We start from the raw sequence: 17,477 nt of genomic DNA, 5'->3' as shown, positions 1-17,477 counted from the left end.
TGGGAACCACTTGAGGTCTTTCCATCGCTGACCACAGAGAAACAGAGCTGGGGATCCCATGGTAGACTCTGCAAAGGCCAACAGCTTCTTCGGGAACCCCAGTGGTGCAGTGGTTATGCGCTGGGCTGCTAACCGCAAGACCAGCAGTTCAAAGCCATTAGTCTGTCAGCTGGAGAAAGACAGGACTTTCTACTCCCATGAATGGTTACCGTCTCAGAAACACACGGGGACAGTTCTGCCCTTTGCTATGGCGTGAATGTGAGTCAGAATCGACTCGATGGCAGCACGTGAATGACTTCATTGCGGGTGGCGACCAGTCACACGGACCTCCCCAGGTGGACTACCCAGGAATCAAACTAATGGTGGAGGAGCTCAGCATCAGCAGCCGAAACCAGGCTGGTGCAGACTAGGGAACAGACCACCACCCACCACATGCCTCGATTGCGCATATGCAAGCTCAAGTTGAAGCTGAAGACAATTGAAAACGAGGTTGTGGGGGCCAAATTGCGTCCAACAACCCATCTGCTGAATCCAGTGTAGCAAGAGTTCCATTGCCCGTACTCTACTCTCATTTGTTATGACCCCAAACCAGATTATGACCAAGAAGTCCACCCCAATCAGGAGTCTCAATGATAAGGGAGGGGACAGTGGGAGGCAGATGTTGGAGAGGCAGGACCCTCACAGTGTGCACCCTGTGGGCGCCTGTGACCCTGTGTGAATCTCACTCCACTGCAGCTGGTGTCTGTCATTGAGCTCCTACTAGCTCTTTCCCTGTGTGACGCTGGCTCCTCCTTGTTCTTGACGTCTTTGGGTCTCCGCTTTGGACCCCTGGTGCCTTGTATTATGAATGCCCTGGGCATATGCTTACCTTGCTTACTGGGTCATCTGGCCCTCACCCAGCTACCTGCCTTAGCCACACAGAGGTGATGGATGGCCTTTGTGAGTGGGCTTCCTGGTGGACAGCTGTGGACAGAGTCAGCTGGTCAGGCAGGCTGCAATAGACAGCATGTCCACGCGCTTATCATGTGGGATCCTTCCCTATTCCCAGGGTGCCCTGCCTTCAGGCCCATTTCCAAGACCCCTGGCTTTGGTGCTCCTAGGTCCAGGCTGTGTTAGCCTGGGGCACAGGGTGAACTGACACCCACCTCTGAGGCCGGGAAGCTGGCAGCTGGCAGGGGCATGCATCAAATGCTCACACAGCTATCCCATGACTTAGATGCATCGGCCACAGAGGGCAGGACTAAGCTCTGTGAGGCCAGCCTCGGGTGAGGAGTTGGGGACATGGTGGCTGTGAGTGGATGGATGAGCCATTGGAAGGAGAGGAGCAAGGGCTGGGGTGTCAGAGAAGTCTTTATGGTTAATGTGAAAGACTTGAGCCTGTTGAGATGTTGAGGAACAGCACCTGGGAACAGGGCATCCCCTGGGGGAGCTCCCACGGCCTGCTCTGATCCCAGCTGTCTCAATGTGAGGGACGGGGAAGGCGCGGGACACAGCAGCCAATGGGCGTGACTTATAAAGAGCGTGTGGTGCCAAGCGACGTGCTCGTGAAATGACACAAGGCAGTACTACACATTGCAGGTCTCACATGCTAAGCACGGAGACACACCTAGGACAGCAGGAAACGCGGGGTGGCTGCTTCTGGGGGTGGGGGGTGTGGCCAGGTTTCTTTTTGTGTGGTTCAAAATTTGCTGTTGATGAGAATGGGCATGTCCAGGGGCTGTTGCCACAATATCCCCAAACTGGGGTGGCTCATAAGGGCAGCAATTTGCAGCCTGGTGGCTTGGAGGCTGCTGTGCTCTGGGACACTGTCCCCACCCCCCTCCCTGCACTGGTGGACCCATGGGACCCACAGTTGCTGCTGCAGCATCAGAGCATGCTTGCAGCCTGTCTCCAGAATCCCCTCTTCCTTTACGAAGACCCAGCCACTCCGGCAGGACCTCACGCTAACCTGATGGTAAACCCACTGCCATCAAGTTGGTTCCGACGCTTAGCAATCCAACAGGGCAAGGTTTCCAAGACCTTACCTGTTTACAGGAATGGAAAGCCGAGACTCAAGGTCTTGAACTGCTGATCTTGTGTGGTGAGATGCCCAGAGTATAACCCATTGGGCCAGCAGGGCTCTTCAACTTAGTGACCCTGTCCTGACAGGGTCGCTTACCAATAGAGGGGTTAGGACATCCCTCTCTCCTTTGGGGGCTGCACTTGAAGATGGACCAAACTGAGGCCCTCGGAGGCATCCACACCCCACCCATGGCCGAGGCACAGTGAACTTGGGAAAATCCTTCTTCAAGGACTCGGGTTCCCCGTTTACAAGAAGACGTGAGGAACGAAACACCATTTGTCCACGCGCATTCCTGAGAAGGAAGGATTGTGTGGGCAGCTTGGGGAACCTCTGTGGTGACCTCCCACCAGGCCTCCAAACCCAGGAGCTGCCCCCCAGGTGGGCCTAACTATAATTTTTAGGGTTCAAACATTCGGCCTAGCCAGTATTGATCCTAGTTCCACCACGAGCCACAGAGACCCTGGTGGCAGTGGGCTATGTGGGGCCGCTGACTGCAAGGCCAGTAGCTCGGCCCACGGCTGGAAGACCTCCTTCATCAGCTCCCTTCGCAGGGGGCCCAGCCGAGCACCCAGACCTGCACAGGCAACCAACCGAGCACACCCCGTGCACACCTCCTTTGAACTATTTTAGTTCATAACACAAGTAGGTGGGCAGCTCCCCTGTGACCACAGGGTCATCAAGACTTGACTGCGGGCACTCTCCTAGGCCTTCCTGTGGCGGGGACAGATGGATCCCATAATGTAGGGGAATAAGAGGCGAGGCCGCTGGACTGGGCGGCTGCCCTCTGCCTCCCGGAGCCTCCCTTCCCAGCAGAATCTGCAGTTTCAGGTGCTGGGCCTGGGTGCTCTTCCAGGGTTGGTGGGAGAGCTCTAAACTCCAGGAAGCGGATCCCTGTGGTCGGTCTGGAGTTCCACCCAGAACGCAGTGACTGTGGGCAGAACAGGCGTCTCCACCGACACGCTCCTCTGCCACGACGAGGCCCCAATGTGGCACCTACAGACCTCTCCCCGACCCCACCTCGCTCTCCCCGCATCTATTAATCCTAGATTGCTGCGTGCGCGCCCGTACCTTTGTGCGCCTGCACAACCACGTCAGCCAGAACCCGGAACGAAGGCGCAGCCTTGATCCGTGTCTTGTCGCATGCAAGCCGAGTGAGCGCACCACCCACGGCGAGCAAGCGTGCAGACGTGCACCCGCAACAGAGCCTGGCGCAGCCCACGCCTTGTTTTAAATATTTTAATTCATATACTTTCATAAACGTGGTCGATAGGAAATCCACCGCTGTGGTTTTATTTCATCATCGAATATATGTGATACGGGTACATACCAATGCCCGTTCCTGGCCTGCCCACCGTGCTGCACGACCAGGGCTACAGAGCAGGCCCGGGCTGTCGGCCAGCTGGCCCCGGACATGCAGCTGGGGCTGGGCTTTGAAGCCGCCCACCTACTCCTGCTGAGAGTCTGAGAGGCAGTCCCCAGTGTAAACAGCAGGGTTCAATGTCACACGGGCGACATGCCTAAGGCCTTCGTGACAAAGTTAGGCTGCAGACGACAGGTGACTCCACCAGCCAACCTGGCCTCCCTGTGGGAGGAGCCGTCGAGGGCACTTCCTGGGGCTCTGCCGGGAGCTCCCGGGCTGGTTCACAGGGCGCTTCAAACTCATCTTTCTGACTTGGTCTACACTTGGTCTTAAAATACAAAAACACAACGTCCGTCAGCGGGGGGCAGGAAAGCCTAGCCTGCTTCTATGGAACCGCTAGAGCCCTGTCCAAGCACAACACTGCGCCAGGCCGGCTGCTCCCCGGAGGACGGTGCTGGCTCTGTGTCTTGACCGCCTGTGGGGCAGGGAGCAGGGGGGGTGAGGGGTGGAGGACGTCGGCCACGTGCCCTCCCCTGGAGGGGCTACACTTGGTTAGGCAGGGTGTCCCAGGGGGAGTGGTCAGTCTGCAGAGGATCAGAAGGATGCTGGCACCCACCCCTCTATACCCCACTTCCTCATTAAGCTCCCCTCCCCTCCTCCAAGATTTAGTGAGACCTTGGAAGTGAGAGCCTAGAACCCCTGGCTGTGTGTCCCCCGACTCAGCTGTGCTGACTGGTTTCTCTCGTCTTGCTCAACCAGCTCACCACCAGCGATTCGGAACCTCATCCTGTCCTCATATCCCACTCAGCACGCCAGGCGGGCACCCGCAGAGACGATACACACGGTTTTAGAAGGCATTCTGTGACCATTGTGGAGTTCATAGAAAAGTGACCGGGCCTGTGCCGGCAGCCTGCTCTGTGGGTGTAACGTAAACCTGGGCGTCTTTGTTGAGGGCCCCCCGGTACTGTCCCGGACGTGTAGCAGAGGCAACGCCCGCCATTCTCCAGGCGAAGGGAGCTGTCCGAGGGCACCTTTTCCTGAGGTTTGGGAGACTCTGGATAACAGGACAGGTATCACAGTGACCAAGTGTAGTGGGAGTCTTGTCTGCAGGGGCGGGGTGGGCGGGGGCCCGGGGCCTCTGGCCCCCATGCTGCGTTGGGGGCTAGATGACCCGCCACTGCATGATGCTCGTGTCCTTGCCGCCCGTGGAGATGAGGTGGCTGTCCGTGTGCAGGAAGTCCACGTTGGTGACGTGACTGCTGTGCCCGCCATACACATGGCTTGGAGCCTGGAAAAGAGCGCCAGAAAGAAACGTGTTTCATACGAACCAGACCGTGCCGGGCTACCGCGTGTTCTAGAACCACAGGAAAACACTCCATACAAACTAGACCGTGCCTGGCTACCAATGGTTCTAGAGCAGGGGTCAGCAGATTATCCCTCAACAACCATTTAAAAATTATTCCAGAGACATCTACAGATTTTTTACAGATGAAATCACCATCATCTGAACAGTAGCCTTTAAGAATTTTACATGTTTTTTTAAAAAATGAAGATAAGATAGGCGGGATAAACAATCTGGAGGAGAAAACAATGGGACCGACGGTTCTGGGAGGACATGGGAGAGGGGGAGGTGGGGGAAAGAAAGTGGTGTTAACAAACCCAGGGACAAGGGAACAAGTGATCCAAAATCGGTGGTGAGGAGTGTGTAAGAGGCCTGGTAGGGCTTGATCAAGGGCAATGTAACTCAGAGGAATTACTGAAACCCAAATGAAGGCTGAACATGATAGTGGGACAAGAGGAAATAGAGGAACAAAAGGAAACAGAGGAAAGAACTAGGAGGCAAAGGGCATTTATAGAGGTCTAAATACAGGCATGTACAACTATATTTATATATGATGATGGGGAAATAGATCTACGTACATATATTTATAGGTTTAGTATTAAGGTAGCAAATGGACATTGGCCTCCACTCAAGTACTCCCTCAATGCAAGAACACTTGGTTCTATTAAACTGGCATTCCATGATGCTCACTTTCACAACACAATCACTGATTACAATTACATAAGCAAATGTGGTGAAGAAAGCTGATGATGTCCAGCTATCAAAAGATACAGCATCTGGGGTCTTAAAGGCTTGAAGGTAAACAAGCGGCCATCTAGCTGAGAATTAGCAAAGCCCATGTGGAAGAAACACACCAGCCTGTGTGATCATGAGGTGTTGACGGGAAGAGGTACCAGGCATCAAAGAACAAAAAATCCTATCATTGTGAGTGAGGGGGAATGCAGATTGGAGACCCCAAGCCCATCTGTAGGCAACTGGACATCCCCTCACAGAAGGGTCTAGGGAGGAGACGAGCCAGTCAGGGTGCAGTGTAGCAATGATGAAACATACAACTTCCCTCTACTTCTTTAATGCTTCCTCCCTCCCCTGCCCACGATCATGATCCCACTTCTACCTTACAAATCTGGCTAGACCAGAGGATGTACACTGGTACAGATCAGAGATGGAAACATAGGGAATCCAGGACAGATGAACCCCTCAGGACCAGTGGTGAGAGTGGTGATACTGGGAGGGTGGAGGGAAGGTGGGCTAGAAAGGGGGAACCGATTATAAGGATCTACATATAACCTCCTCCCTGGGGGACAGACAACAGAAAAATGGGTGAAGGGAAATGTCAGACAGTGTAAGACATGACAAAATAATAATAATTTATAAATTATCAAGGGTTCCTGAGGAAGGAGGGGCACGGGGAGGGAGGGGTAAAATGAGGAGCTGATACCAAGGGCTCAGGTAGAAAGCAAATGTATTGAGAATGATGATGGCAACAAATGTATAACTGTGCTTGACACATGGATGGATGGATTGTGATAAGAGTTGTATAAGCCCCCAGTAAAATGATATTTTTTAAATGAAGACTTTTACAGGTGAAACTATGGTCATTTAATTTTGATTTTCAGTTTTCCTTCTGGGCCACGTGTACATTCCCAAAGAGCGGCATGCGGCTCGTGAGCTGCTGTCCTCGAACAACGTTCCGTAAGAACTAGACTAGGCTAGCAACTCTCCCGAACAATGCAGAGGAGCGGAAGCTGCAGACGGACTCAGCAGTGCCCCTGACCAGGGCAGTGAGGGGGACCCAGACGCCATGGAGGGCAAAGCCAACCAGGATCAAGTTCTGACCACGCCCCGACTTCACCGCGGCCTCCCAGAGCAACTGTCCACAGACCTGAGAAACCGTACACACAAACCACTCCGAGGCCACCTGTCAGCGCCCTAACAGACTGGATCATAGAGAGAGACACCCTCCTGGGAGGGCGGTGTCCCTGGGGGAAGGCACAGAACGCGTCTGGACTATGGAACGGAGAATGGATTTGTTCTGCAAACCTCCACTCAGTGGGCGGGACGAGACAAAACTGAAAACCAAGAAATGTCACTATGTGTGACTGTGACCAAAGGTCAGTGAACAGCACAAGTGAAAATTGCTGGAAAAGAGAAACAGAGTATGAGTTTTAAAAAATTAAAAAAACTCAGAATGTATAGTTTTAAAAAATCATCTATCTGAGACCCCATGGGCAAGAATCTCCCCAAAGCAGAGATGACAGGTGGGGGCATGGAGGTGGTGGGTGGGTGGGCCGGGAGACAGGGCACTACAGTACAGGAATGGGAACAACTGGAGTGGAGGCCCGCTGTGTAAACTGTAACCAGTGTAGACTATAACATCTCTTGCCACCTGGGCACCTAACTTGGCTGTGCCGACGGCTCTCTGGACACACAATAAAACATTATCTTAAACAACCAGTGGTCAGCTCTTCTGCTTGGTCCTGTCGACTGGGCACAGCCTCTGTGCCTCAGGAGGGGCTGGCCGGAGGCTGGCTGAGGGTCAAGTTCAGAAAGGACGAGGAAGGGACAGAGGGAGCAGGCCCTTGAGCTGACAGTGGAGGGGGAGCAAGGCTGGCAAGGTGCCGGGATTGCATCAGGGGTGGTGGCTGGTGTGCATGGCTTTGCTTCTGCTCAGCCCGCGGTCGATGGGCAAGCTGTGGGCAGGAAGCTTACCCTGAACTGGGAGCAAGGGTAGGTGAAGAGGTGCACTTTGCCGAAGTCGTCTCCGGTGGACAGCAGCCTCTTCTCGTGGGCCCGGCACACGGCGTTGATGTCCGTGCCATCGGAACCTTCTGGCCACACACCTGCAGCAGAGACGGCAGTGAGCAGGCTCCCCCCCCCATTTCCCGGAGAAGAGAGGGCCGCAGGTGGGCCACTATGGCTCTCCACACCCCTCCCAGGAGCAGAGGCGCCAATAGGGGTCCTGTGACCCTGGGGGCTCGGGGTTCCTGCAGGGCAGAGCCCTTGGCCAGACTGACAGCTGGAAAGTTCCAGAGCAAATGGAGGGATACTCTAAAGCTGGTCTGTCTTGGCGCCTGCAGAAAACGTACCGAAGACGGAGAACCCCAAAGTGCAGGTGTATGTCGCCCACTCAATGTCTCTTGTCGTCTCCACGCTGACGACCTGCTTACACGCAGAAGGAACCCCTGGAAAAGCAAGCACGGGTCTGCTGACGACTGGGCCACAGCGGGGAGAGCACGCTCCCTCCACATCCCCCGCCACGGGCTGAGCCTGCAGAGCTGCCCCATCGGCTGCAGAGCCTTCCAGAGGGGCCTTTCGAAGAGCCCAGCCATGGGGCCTGCTCACTGCGACAGCTTGCCCGGCACTAAGGGCAAGCCTTGGGGTGCCTTCAAGCAGTCCCCCTCCATCTCCTTCTGCCTTGGGAGGAAGCTGGGGGACAATCGTGCACCAGGATTTTAGGGTAGACCTTGCCTCCTCCTGTCCTCTCTCCTTCCCAGGAGCCTGAGGGACTTGTGCCCTGGAGCCCACCCGGACCGAGGCACGGTTTTCGATCCTGAGCCCCAACAACCTCCAGGTCGCTACTCACAGTAGAGGATTTCGTAGTCTCCTGAGTTTGACACCAGGAACTGAGAGTTCACTGACCAGTCCAAGTGCGTGATGAAGCTGGAATGACCCTGGGGAGGGGACACCACGGTGGGGACTTCCAGACACCGCTGTACCCAGGTGGCCAGTGGACGCCCCCTTCTAGACCCCCGCTCATGTACCCGGACTGCCAGCGGGCACCCCTTCCACACACTGCATGCACCCTGGCAGGCAGTGAGTGCCCCCATCCAGGGGGCGGGTGGGCACTTACCGAGCACTTGCCGATGCGCGTGTGTTTCCTCCCCAGGTCGCTGACCCCGTAGATGTAGATGCAGTTGTCGTGTGAGCCGATCGCCAGGAAGTTCCCGTCTGGGAAAGGACAGAGGCTCTCAGTCTGTGACCAGAGACGGCAACGCCCTGTCAGCTATGGGGGTGGTGGGCTTTGGGGGGGCGGGGGCTGGTCCCATCATATAATGGCTTCGGAGAAAACCACCACCACATCCACAAGTGGAGAGCCCTCCACACTCTGTAGCCGTCGCTGGAGGATAGACACCGTCCAGACTGGCTCAATAAGGCCCTGCCCAGCAGGCCCCACCGGCTCGGGGTCCAGGCTGGACCCCACCACCACCCTACCTGACCCTGACCCAGCTCCCCTCCCCTGGGCTCAGGTCTCAGGACCCAGGCCTGGACGCCTGGACTGACAAGAGCTGCTTGGCACAACCAGAAACAGACCTGGGGACAGAACCTGCCAACGGCATCACCAGAGGGGCAGGTCTAGATGGTGCTCCCACAGGGGCCACCTGAATCCTGGGGGCCCTGGACCAAAGGCAGAGCAGTGGGGTGGGGTCTTGGCACTGGCTCGATGCTTGTTCCTCTGCTCATAAGGAGCGACACAGGAAGCCCCATGGAAACTGAGCTCCCTAGACAGCACTCACCCAGGCCTCGAGGAGGCAGAGAGGTGCCCCGGCTGCCCTCCCCAACCCAGCTCCGCTTTCCCTCCCCCAGGAGACGCACTGTAGGACCTCTTGGCCAGGCCAGTTAGAACAGGGGTGCTGACTGGAGGGTCGGCCTGTCCACAGCTGGTCCAAGGATTCTAACACGGACAGACCCCGTCGGCTACAGGCAGTTCCAGGGCAGTATTTCCCCGAGTGGCTGATAGCACCCCCTGGAGAGCAATGCTGGGCCATAGGAACAGATACCTGCACTTTACCCTGGATCATGGGCTACAGAAGTTTTTAATTGCTGGGGAAAAAGGGGATCTTTTCTTGTTTAAAGGGGGCTGCAGTCCAAATAAGTCTGGGCACCTGTGCTCTGGGGAATGCCAGGGTGCCATGTGACACTCCACACACCCCACCCTCAACTCCTCTAGCGATGCTCATGGCAAGTCCTTACTGGGAACTGCGATTACGACTGAAGTGACTGACGAGGGTGGTTCTGATGCACACTGGGTGCTGCCCTCTCTCTCCCTGAATCGATGTGCTCGGCAGATAAGTTCACCCCCACTTCCTGGAGAGGGAAGTGAGGTGCTAAGGAGGGGAGGGAGCTGGCCAATGCTAGAGGGTTTTCCAGAAGCTGTCCACACCCCGGAAAGGCCGACTCCCGAGTCTGACTTCCACGACGGAGTGGGGAGGGCTGGGGGAAGACCCACAGTGGGCAGCAGCTTGTGGGAAACACACGTTAGAAAAACAGCCCCATGGGGTGACCTCCTCCCAGCCAACTCCTGAACCTCCAGGGCTCTTATGAGTCAGGGCCATTTGTGATTTTGCTAACCACGCTCATGATTTAAGGTTAGGTCATAGGCTCCCAAGTATATTTGGGACTCATTTACCCCTGGGAATGAAAAGCTTCTGTAGTGTACCCTGCAATCTTTTGCAGCATCTCCCCCATATAATTCTAGAGCCTCCCCCCATCAGGGGGGGCAGTATCATTCATGTTAGGAAGCAGTGATACCTTCCACTCTTTAAAATATGAGCAAGAACCAATGGTGCTGAAGGAAGTTCAAGCTGCACTGAAAGCATTCGCCAAAGTTAGGGCTCCAGGAATTGATGGGACACCCACTGAACTGCTTCAACAAGCTGTGGAAGGCCTGGAAGCAGTCACGTGACTAGGCCAGAAAATATGGGAAAAGACCAAACTGACTGGAAGACATCCACATCGGTTACCTATTCCAAGAAAGGTGAGCCAGCAGAACGCTCCAACTACAGAGCAATATCGTTGACGTCACAAGCAACTAAAGTTCTGCAGAAGGTCATCCCACACTGGCTGCAGCAGGACACTGACAGGGAGCTGCCAGAGAGGTGCGCCGGATTCAGAAGAGGACATGAGACACGGGACATCCGTGCTGACGTCACGTGGATCTTGGCTCAAAGCAGAGAACACCAGAAAGAGGTTCACTTGTGTTTTATTGACTCTAGAAAGTCAGTCCACTGAGTGGCTCATTAACAAACTATGGATAGCCTTGAGAAGAATGGGAATCCCAGAACACGACAATGTACTCGTGTGGAACCTGTACATGGACAGAACAAGGGCACACTGCATGGCTTAAAATCAGGAGAGGTGTGACTTAGCGTTGCAGCCTCTCACCACGCTTACTCGACATGGATGCTGAGTAAATCATCAGAGAGGCTGGATTATACAAAGAATGTGGCATCAGGAAGGCTTATTAACAACCTTGGATGTGCAGATGACACATCCTTGCTTGCTGAAAGTGAGGAGGACTTGAAGCACCTGCTGATGAAGGCCAAGGACTGCAGCCTTCTGGATGGATGACAACTCAATGTCAAGAAGACTCAAATCCTCACCACTGGACGAAATCGGTAGCACCGGGATAAATGGAGAAAAGGGCGAAGTTGTCAAGGGTTGTGTCTTGCTTAGATCCAGTCAATGCTCATGGAAGTGGCGGTCAGCAGATCAAAAGACCAGCATGGTGGGGCCTGTGAGTGCTTCCTGCACTGGCTGTTGGGAATGCCACTGGCAATCCATTAAAGCCCACCTTTAAAGCTCGGGGCCATAAGTCGGTTCTGACCCATAGCGACCCCATGCACACTGCCCGGTCCTGCGCCATTCCCACAGGCCTTCCTGTCCATCCGACTCCTCAAGAGCCTTCTCTTTTTAGCTGTCCATCTCGTTGAGGGCCAGTGAGGAAGAGGAAGGCCCTCCAGGACACTTCGATAAAGCTGCCAAGGAGCAAAGCCTTCACCCTTCAGCCGGAAGCCAGAGTGCTGTCCCCTAGGGATCTGGGGGTGCAGCGGGTAAACCGCTGGGCTGCCCACTCACAGGTGGGAGGCTTGAGCACCCCGACGGGCTCTGTGTGAAAAAGGCCTGGCACCCTGTTTCTATGATGCTCATAGAAAAGCCCCCCAGGAAGGTCTACTTCATCACGGAGGGCAGCTCCGAGCTGTCACAGGCCCAGTGACACGGGCCAGCCCGAGAAGAAGTGGTACATCTGGGGACCAATAGGGCTGGTAAGAGTGGGTGGCTACAGAGGCTGGGTGCTGGGCACCCGGGGATTTCCAGGCCACTGCCTCATTCGGTCTGTGTCTGAACATGTCCACAGTGACATTCCTTTAAAGGGCACAGGGGCACTGGGCAGGTCAGCGATGTGGAGAACCCTTAACCGCACGAGGATGCGTGGGCACCGGTCAAGTCCCACACCGAAAAGACGCGGGACACTTCCTTCTTCCCCGAAGCATCTGCCCCCAATTCCGGGACTCTGTTGGAATCAGGGCGAAGGGTGCGGGACCCCACCTGGTGAGTACCGCATGACGGACAGCTGCTCGTTCCCATCCGTGTGGACGGTGACCAAGTCCTTCGTTTCCGTGTCAAACACAAACCACCTGTTTCAATGTGAGACAAGGCACCATCAGCCCTGGAGCGGGGAAAGTGACCCCCGCCCCCTGTCCATGCAGCGGTCACGAGGCTGCGGAGAACACCTGCTGACTGAGCAGGCGGGTTCCCGACTTTCATCCAGCAGGGGGTTCTACAAATAGGCGCTGCCCAAGAGGGGAGGTGTGGGCTGATGACCACGAGGGCCATGCTGTGTGTGTGTGTGTGTGTGTGTATGTGTGTGTCTTGTCGTTGACATGTTAAAAGGAGAGGAAGCCTTGGGCAGGGAGGATGCACAGTACCTGGGCTCTAGTCAAGCAGAGCACCTGCCAGGGTGCAGGCACAGGGAGTTGCATACGTGTGCACATGCATGTGGTTGTATGTGCAGGTGTGTCAGTACTGGGGTACATGCAAATGTGGTTGTGTATATGTGGTGGGTGTCTAAGTATGTATGCATGTAAGAATGTACACGGTGTGTGTGTGGTTGGGTGAATGAGCACATGTGTGTATATGAGTGTATATATTGTGTGGTGGTGGGGATATAGGTGTATGTGGGTGTATGAGTGTGTCTATGTGTGCAGTAGGGGATATAGGTATATGAGTATATATATTGTGTGGTGGGGGTGTGTCAGTCTATGGGTATATGTGTGGATGTAAATTGACGTGTGTGTGCACACATGTGTGTGCACACATGTGTGTGTGTGTGATGGGCACTAGCCTGGGAGAGAGGGTCTGTAACTTTCCAGATTCCCAAAGGTCCAAACTATGGACACCTCTGCTTCATGTAAAGTTCTACTTTCCAGTTTTGACTCAAATTTTGGTAAAGTCATTCGAGGCTAAGATGCAGCCCAAGGGCTACACTGTGCCGCTTACTGAGAATCCAATGAACAACCGAACCAGCCCCTTCCCATCGGCGGCAGAGAAACAGCCCCTGCTGGCCTCCACTTACCTCCCAGTCAGTGTTCCCACAGCAACCACAGACCCTGAAGGGTGAAAACCAGAAGACTGAGCTGGATCCTGGAATATTGTAAAGGACGTGTAAATGGACGGCCGGCCAGCCAACAGGGCATCCTCAACACAAGCTCTGCTCTGTCCCTGCCTCACTCGCCCTCCCCAAGAGGGGCACGTTTTCCCCCACCCCCCGCAACGTTTCCATCCTTTCACACCTTCCATCGGTGGGCCCTCTCTGCGCAGCCTTATATGTCATAGGCAGCCTCGGGGTAGAGGGTCCCCGGAAGGCCTCTCTGTTCCCACCTCCCGGTGCTGAGTAGGTGGGTCTGCACACACTGTAGGCGACCGGGGGTGCCCTAACAGCCCTCCAGAAACTCACTGCCTTCCGATGGAAGGGGACTTACACGCTGTCATAACACACAAGCTAGTTCCCAACAACTGAGCACTGACAACTCCCTCCCTGGAGTCCATCCCAATTCCCAGCGAGCCTGGAACTGTCCCCGTGGGCTCCCCAGCCTGGAGATCTCCTCCTCTCGCCACCACCAAGTCCACTCTGACTCCCACACACCCTCTAGGACAAGGCTGACCTGTGCCCACGCATTGCCTGGGCTGCCCAGCTTTAAGGAAGTCATGAGTCTCAGCTTTCTCCCATGGAGCGGCTGGTGGGTTCGAATCGCTGACCCTGGGGTCTGGCAGCCCCAAGCGGCAGCCACCATGCCACCAGGGCTCAAGGGCGCACTGGCACGGACTGGGAGGTTTCAAACAAACGTTGTGAGAATGATCACTGAGTGCCACAGCGACACCATAGGGGAGAGGGCTCTGCCAGCTCAGGGCTGCCCTGCGCCGTTGACTTGTGAAACACGCGGGTTCTGCAGAGCCCACTAAGGAGAAGGGCAATACAGCGGCCTGCCTGTAGGGGGCCCCATCTGCCTAGGGACATGACCACCAGGCCCACTCCAGGTCTGCAGACAGTGGCTGAGTGCACAGGTGGGGCAGGACCAGCTAGGAGGCTCTGCTCCCGTAATGAGTGAGGCACAATGGCGCTTCGGAGGGGCACATATGCCTGTGCACCACTACATGATACGACACGGAACTAGAGGGGTGGTGGAGGCTAAAATGAAGGGCTATGGGGTAGAGGGGAGAGCTGGTCCCCCAAACAGGGTCACAAGTGCCATTCACAGCACAGGGGGCAGAACTGTGGACTGGCTTCACAATGGGATGCGGTGGCAGAGCTGGGCTCCAGACAGAGCAGCTGGAGCGCTGGCTCTCTTCCTTACAACCTCAGCCCTGGTGGCATCATCGTCAGAGGTTACGAGTAGGGGGCCAACTGCATGCAGTCAGCAGTTCAGAACCACCAGTCACTGGGAGGGAGAAAGATGAGGCTCACAACTCCCATCAAGAGTTACAGTCTCAGAAAAGCCCGGGGGCAGTTCTACACTGCCCTCTAGGGCTGATGTGAGTCCAAGTCGACTCGATGGCAGTGAGTTTGGTTTTTGCCAGTCTCCATGAAGGGCCCAGGTGGCACAGTGGTTAAGCGCCAGTTCACTAACCACAGGCCCGCGGTTCAAGACCCAAAGGCTAGCTGCTCCGTGGGAGAAAGACGGGGCAGCCCAGTCCTCTAACGCTCACAACCGTGAGACGCCAGCTCTACCCTGTTCTCTGCGGCCACTAAGGCTGAATCAACGTGAGGGCAGCAGGCTCATCGGTTCCTTTTTAGGCCTCAATTTCCTGGAGAATAAAATCTGGGTGAAAACAGAATGAAACAGGAGCCGCTCGACCGTGCGAGGCTGTGCCCGGCTTACAGACGACACACGACATCGAGAGCGTCGTGTACGGGGATGCTTGGTCCCTGCGTGGTATTTTCTGTGGGCAGACGTCCCGAGGCATCTGACTGCCTTCTACCCGGCACACAGGGATGCTGCGTTTAAGAATGAGAGCCTGTTACTTTACTGTCAGACTCAGAGGCTGCAGAGGACAATGATGAGACAGTCTACTTGCAGAGCCACCTGACGCTCCCAAGAAGTACACTGGGGTGGGGTGGGGAGTCAAGGCCACATCAGGGTCCCCAGATTCTGGACACCCAAGAACTCTGATGGCCCCCCACCCCGTCCCTGTGCACCTGAGGGGCATGGAAGAGCAGCCCTGGGGGCCAGTCCGGTCCCACTCCTAACCTCCTGCAGGAATGGCCTCACTCTGCTCCAGGGGAACGGGCGGGCCTACCTCGATGACCTTGTCCCAGACAGGCCGGTGGTCAACAGCATCCCAGAGGGTGGCATGCCTGTCGTGCCCACAGGTCAAGAACTGGGGCTTGGAGGCATGGACAGCCAGGCCCCAGAGCTCGTCCGTGTGACCCTGGGGAGACCAAGGCAAAGTAAGGGGCCTGGAATAAGGCGTCCCCAGGGAAGGACAGTGTCCCGTGGCCGGGGTACCTCGGATCTCCACCCCAACAGCCCCTCTCCCTCTGCACACTCCCACAGGGCACCCGGGATCACTGCTCTCTAAGCCCCGCTCTTGCTTGAGGTGCCCAGGGGCAGAGCTTCGACGTGGGGCACGGCTCCGGTAACCTTCACAGACGTACCTGGGTGATAGGTGTGAAGTCCCCGGCCAGTATGCCCTGGAGAACAAAGTTTCTTGTGGTGCCAATCAAAATCACATTCCCTTTGCCCTCGGCCACTGTCCGGATGGGCCCAAACTGCTCTGGGATCTGTAGGGGCGAGAGTCACGTGAGAAGTCAACTGCTGGATCTCATCAGTCCGAAAAGGGGGACGCTTGTGCACATCCCCCAAACCCATCACCAAACCCAAAGTCCACTGCTGTAGACTCCCGGAGACCCAACAGGACCGGGAAGAAATGCCTGTTGGTGTCTCCAAGGCCCCAGGCTTTATGGAAGCAGACTGTCACCTCTTTCTCCCCTGGAGCGGCTGATTGGTTCAAACCGCCAACCTTCTGAGGAACGGCCCAACATGTAACTCTCTGCGCCACCAGGAATCCATGCTCCTGGCACAGACACGATCATGTGTGAACAAATCGGCAAAAGCCCAGCGCTTCCTTTCAAACTCCAGACGTCCTGGGCCTCTTAAGCAAGAGTGGGGGTGTTCACAAAAGAAATAAGGTGTGGTCCTCGATGTGTTAGTCCAGGTGGACCAGAGAAACAAATTCATAGACACTCACTTGTGTGTAAGAGAGAGCTTTAGATAAAGAGTAATTTCACATTAAGAAAACAGCCCAGCCCAGTCCAGATCAAGTCCGTAAGTCTGATATTAGCCCATATGTCCAGTACCAGTCTGCAAAGTCCTCTTCAGACTCATGCAACACATGCACTGATGCTGAGTCCAGGAAGATCACAGGCCCATGGGTGGAGAGTCTTGTGGATACAGTGGCATGGGTCTCCACGTGGCTCCTCCAGCTCCAGGGCTCTGGCTTCCATCAGCGTGACTCTATGTGGCTTGTCAACAGGAATGTCTCCCAGGGAGTGAGCATGTGTCCTGCCTCCACCGAGATATTTATCTCCTTAGCGCCTCCAAATGAGGTCATCAAGCTGTGACCTGATTGACAGGCTAAACTCCACCCCTTCACTCTTAATCCTCTCAAGTTGACACCGGATGATGTAGCTTCTACACTCATCATGAAGGAACATGGAATAAGGCGCAGCTCACTTGTCCTTGTCCCTCGCTTGGGCTGCTGACGGCGCTGGCGACAGATCCAGTGTGGAAAGCGCAGCACAGGGGGACCTAAACCCCGCCCACTGCTGTTGAGTTGATGCCGACTCATGATGCTGACTCATACACTGTCCCACCATCAAAAAAAAAAAAAAGCTGCTAACAATGCATTGGAATATAAAACGGCCTCTCCTTTGCAAGGCAGCCTGGTTTCAAAAATGTTGGTCATGATAGTAAATGTATAAAGGACATGCCATTGAGTCTACAGGATAGAGCAGATCTGCCCTGTGGGTTTTCCGAGTCTGTAAACCTTGACAGGAGCAAAAAGCCTCATCTTTCTCCCTTGTAGGGGGCTGGTGGGTCTAAACTGCTAACTTGTGGCAAGTGGCACCTATGCTTAAACCCCCCATGCCACCCGAGCTCCTTCGTCACCCCACAGAAAAGGATGTCAAAGGGCTTTCTCAAATCAGACTCGCTGCCATGAGTCCATTCGACTCATACCAACCCTACAGGACGGGGCAGCACTGCTCCTGTGGGTTTCTGAGGCTGCAAACCATTAGGAGGAGAAAGCCTTGTGTTTCTCCTGGGGGGGGGGGCAGCTGATGGTTTCAAACCGCTGACCCTGCGGTAGGCGGCTCAATGTGTCACCACTGTACCACCAGGGCTCTTTCTAGAGCCCCCCCCCAGAAGAATTTGCCA

General features: G+C 55.4%; 1 protein-coding gene across 1 annotated transcript in view; it reads right to left on the bottom strand.

Annotated features, from left to right (window-relative positions):
* Positions 1–3,284: 3,284 nt before the first annotated feature.
* The window catches only part of EML1 (EMAP like 1), a 121,629-nt gene continuing 107,436 nt past the window's right edge, over positions 3,285–17,477 (bottom strand). The window contains exons 14-22 of the mRNA XM_075531969.1: positions 15,698–15,823; positions 15,340–15,471; positions 13,118–13,185; positions 12,091–12,179; positions 8,615–8,712; positions 8,348–8,435; positions 7,851–7,946; positions 7,474–7,604; positions 3,285–4,710 (exon numbers count right to left, since the gene is read on the bottom strand). Coding sequence (XP_075388084.1) covers positions 4,585–4,710; positions 7,474–7,604; positions 7,851–7,946; positions 8,348–8,435; positions 8,615–8,712; positions 12,091–12,179; positions 13,118–13,185; positions 15,340–15,471; positions 15,698–15,823 — 954 coding nt within the window. The 3' untranslated portion in view covers positions 3,285–4,584. The remainder of the gene's footprint in view (positions 4,711–7,473; positions 7,605–7,850; positions 7,947–8,347; positions 8,436–8,614; positions 8,713–12,090; positions 12,180–13,117; positions 13,186–15,339; positions 15,472–15,697; positions 15,824–17,477) is intronic.

This window comes from Tenrec ecaudatus, chromosome 14 (genome assembly GCF_050624435.1).
Source record: "Tenrec ecaudatus isolate mTenEca1 chromosome 14, mTenEca1.hap1, whole genome shotgun sequence".
NCBI classification, from domain to species: domain Eukaryota; kingdom Metazoa; phylum Chordata; class Mammalia; order Afrosoricida; family Tenrecidae; genus Tenrec; species Tenrec ecaudatus.
Note: the sequence above shows the minus strand (reverse complement) of the source record. Positions and strands in the feature narration are given on the sequence as shown.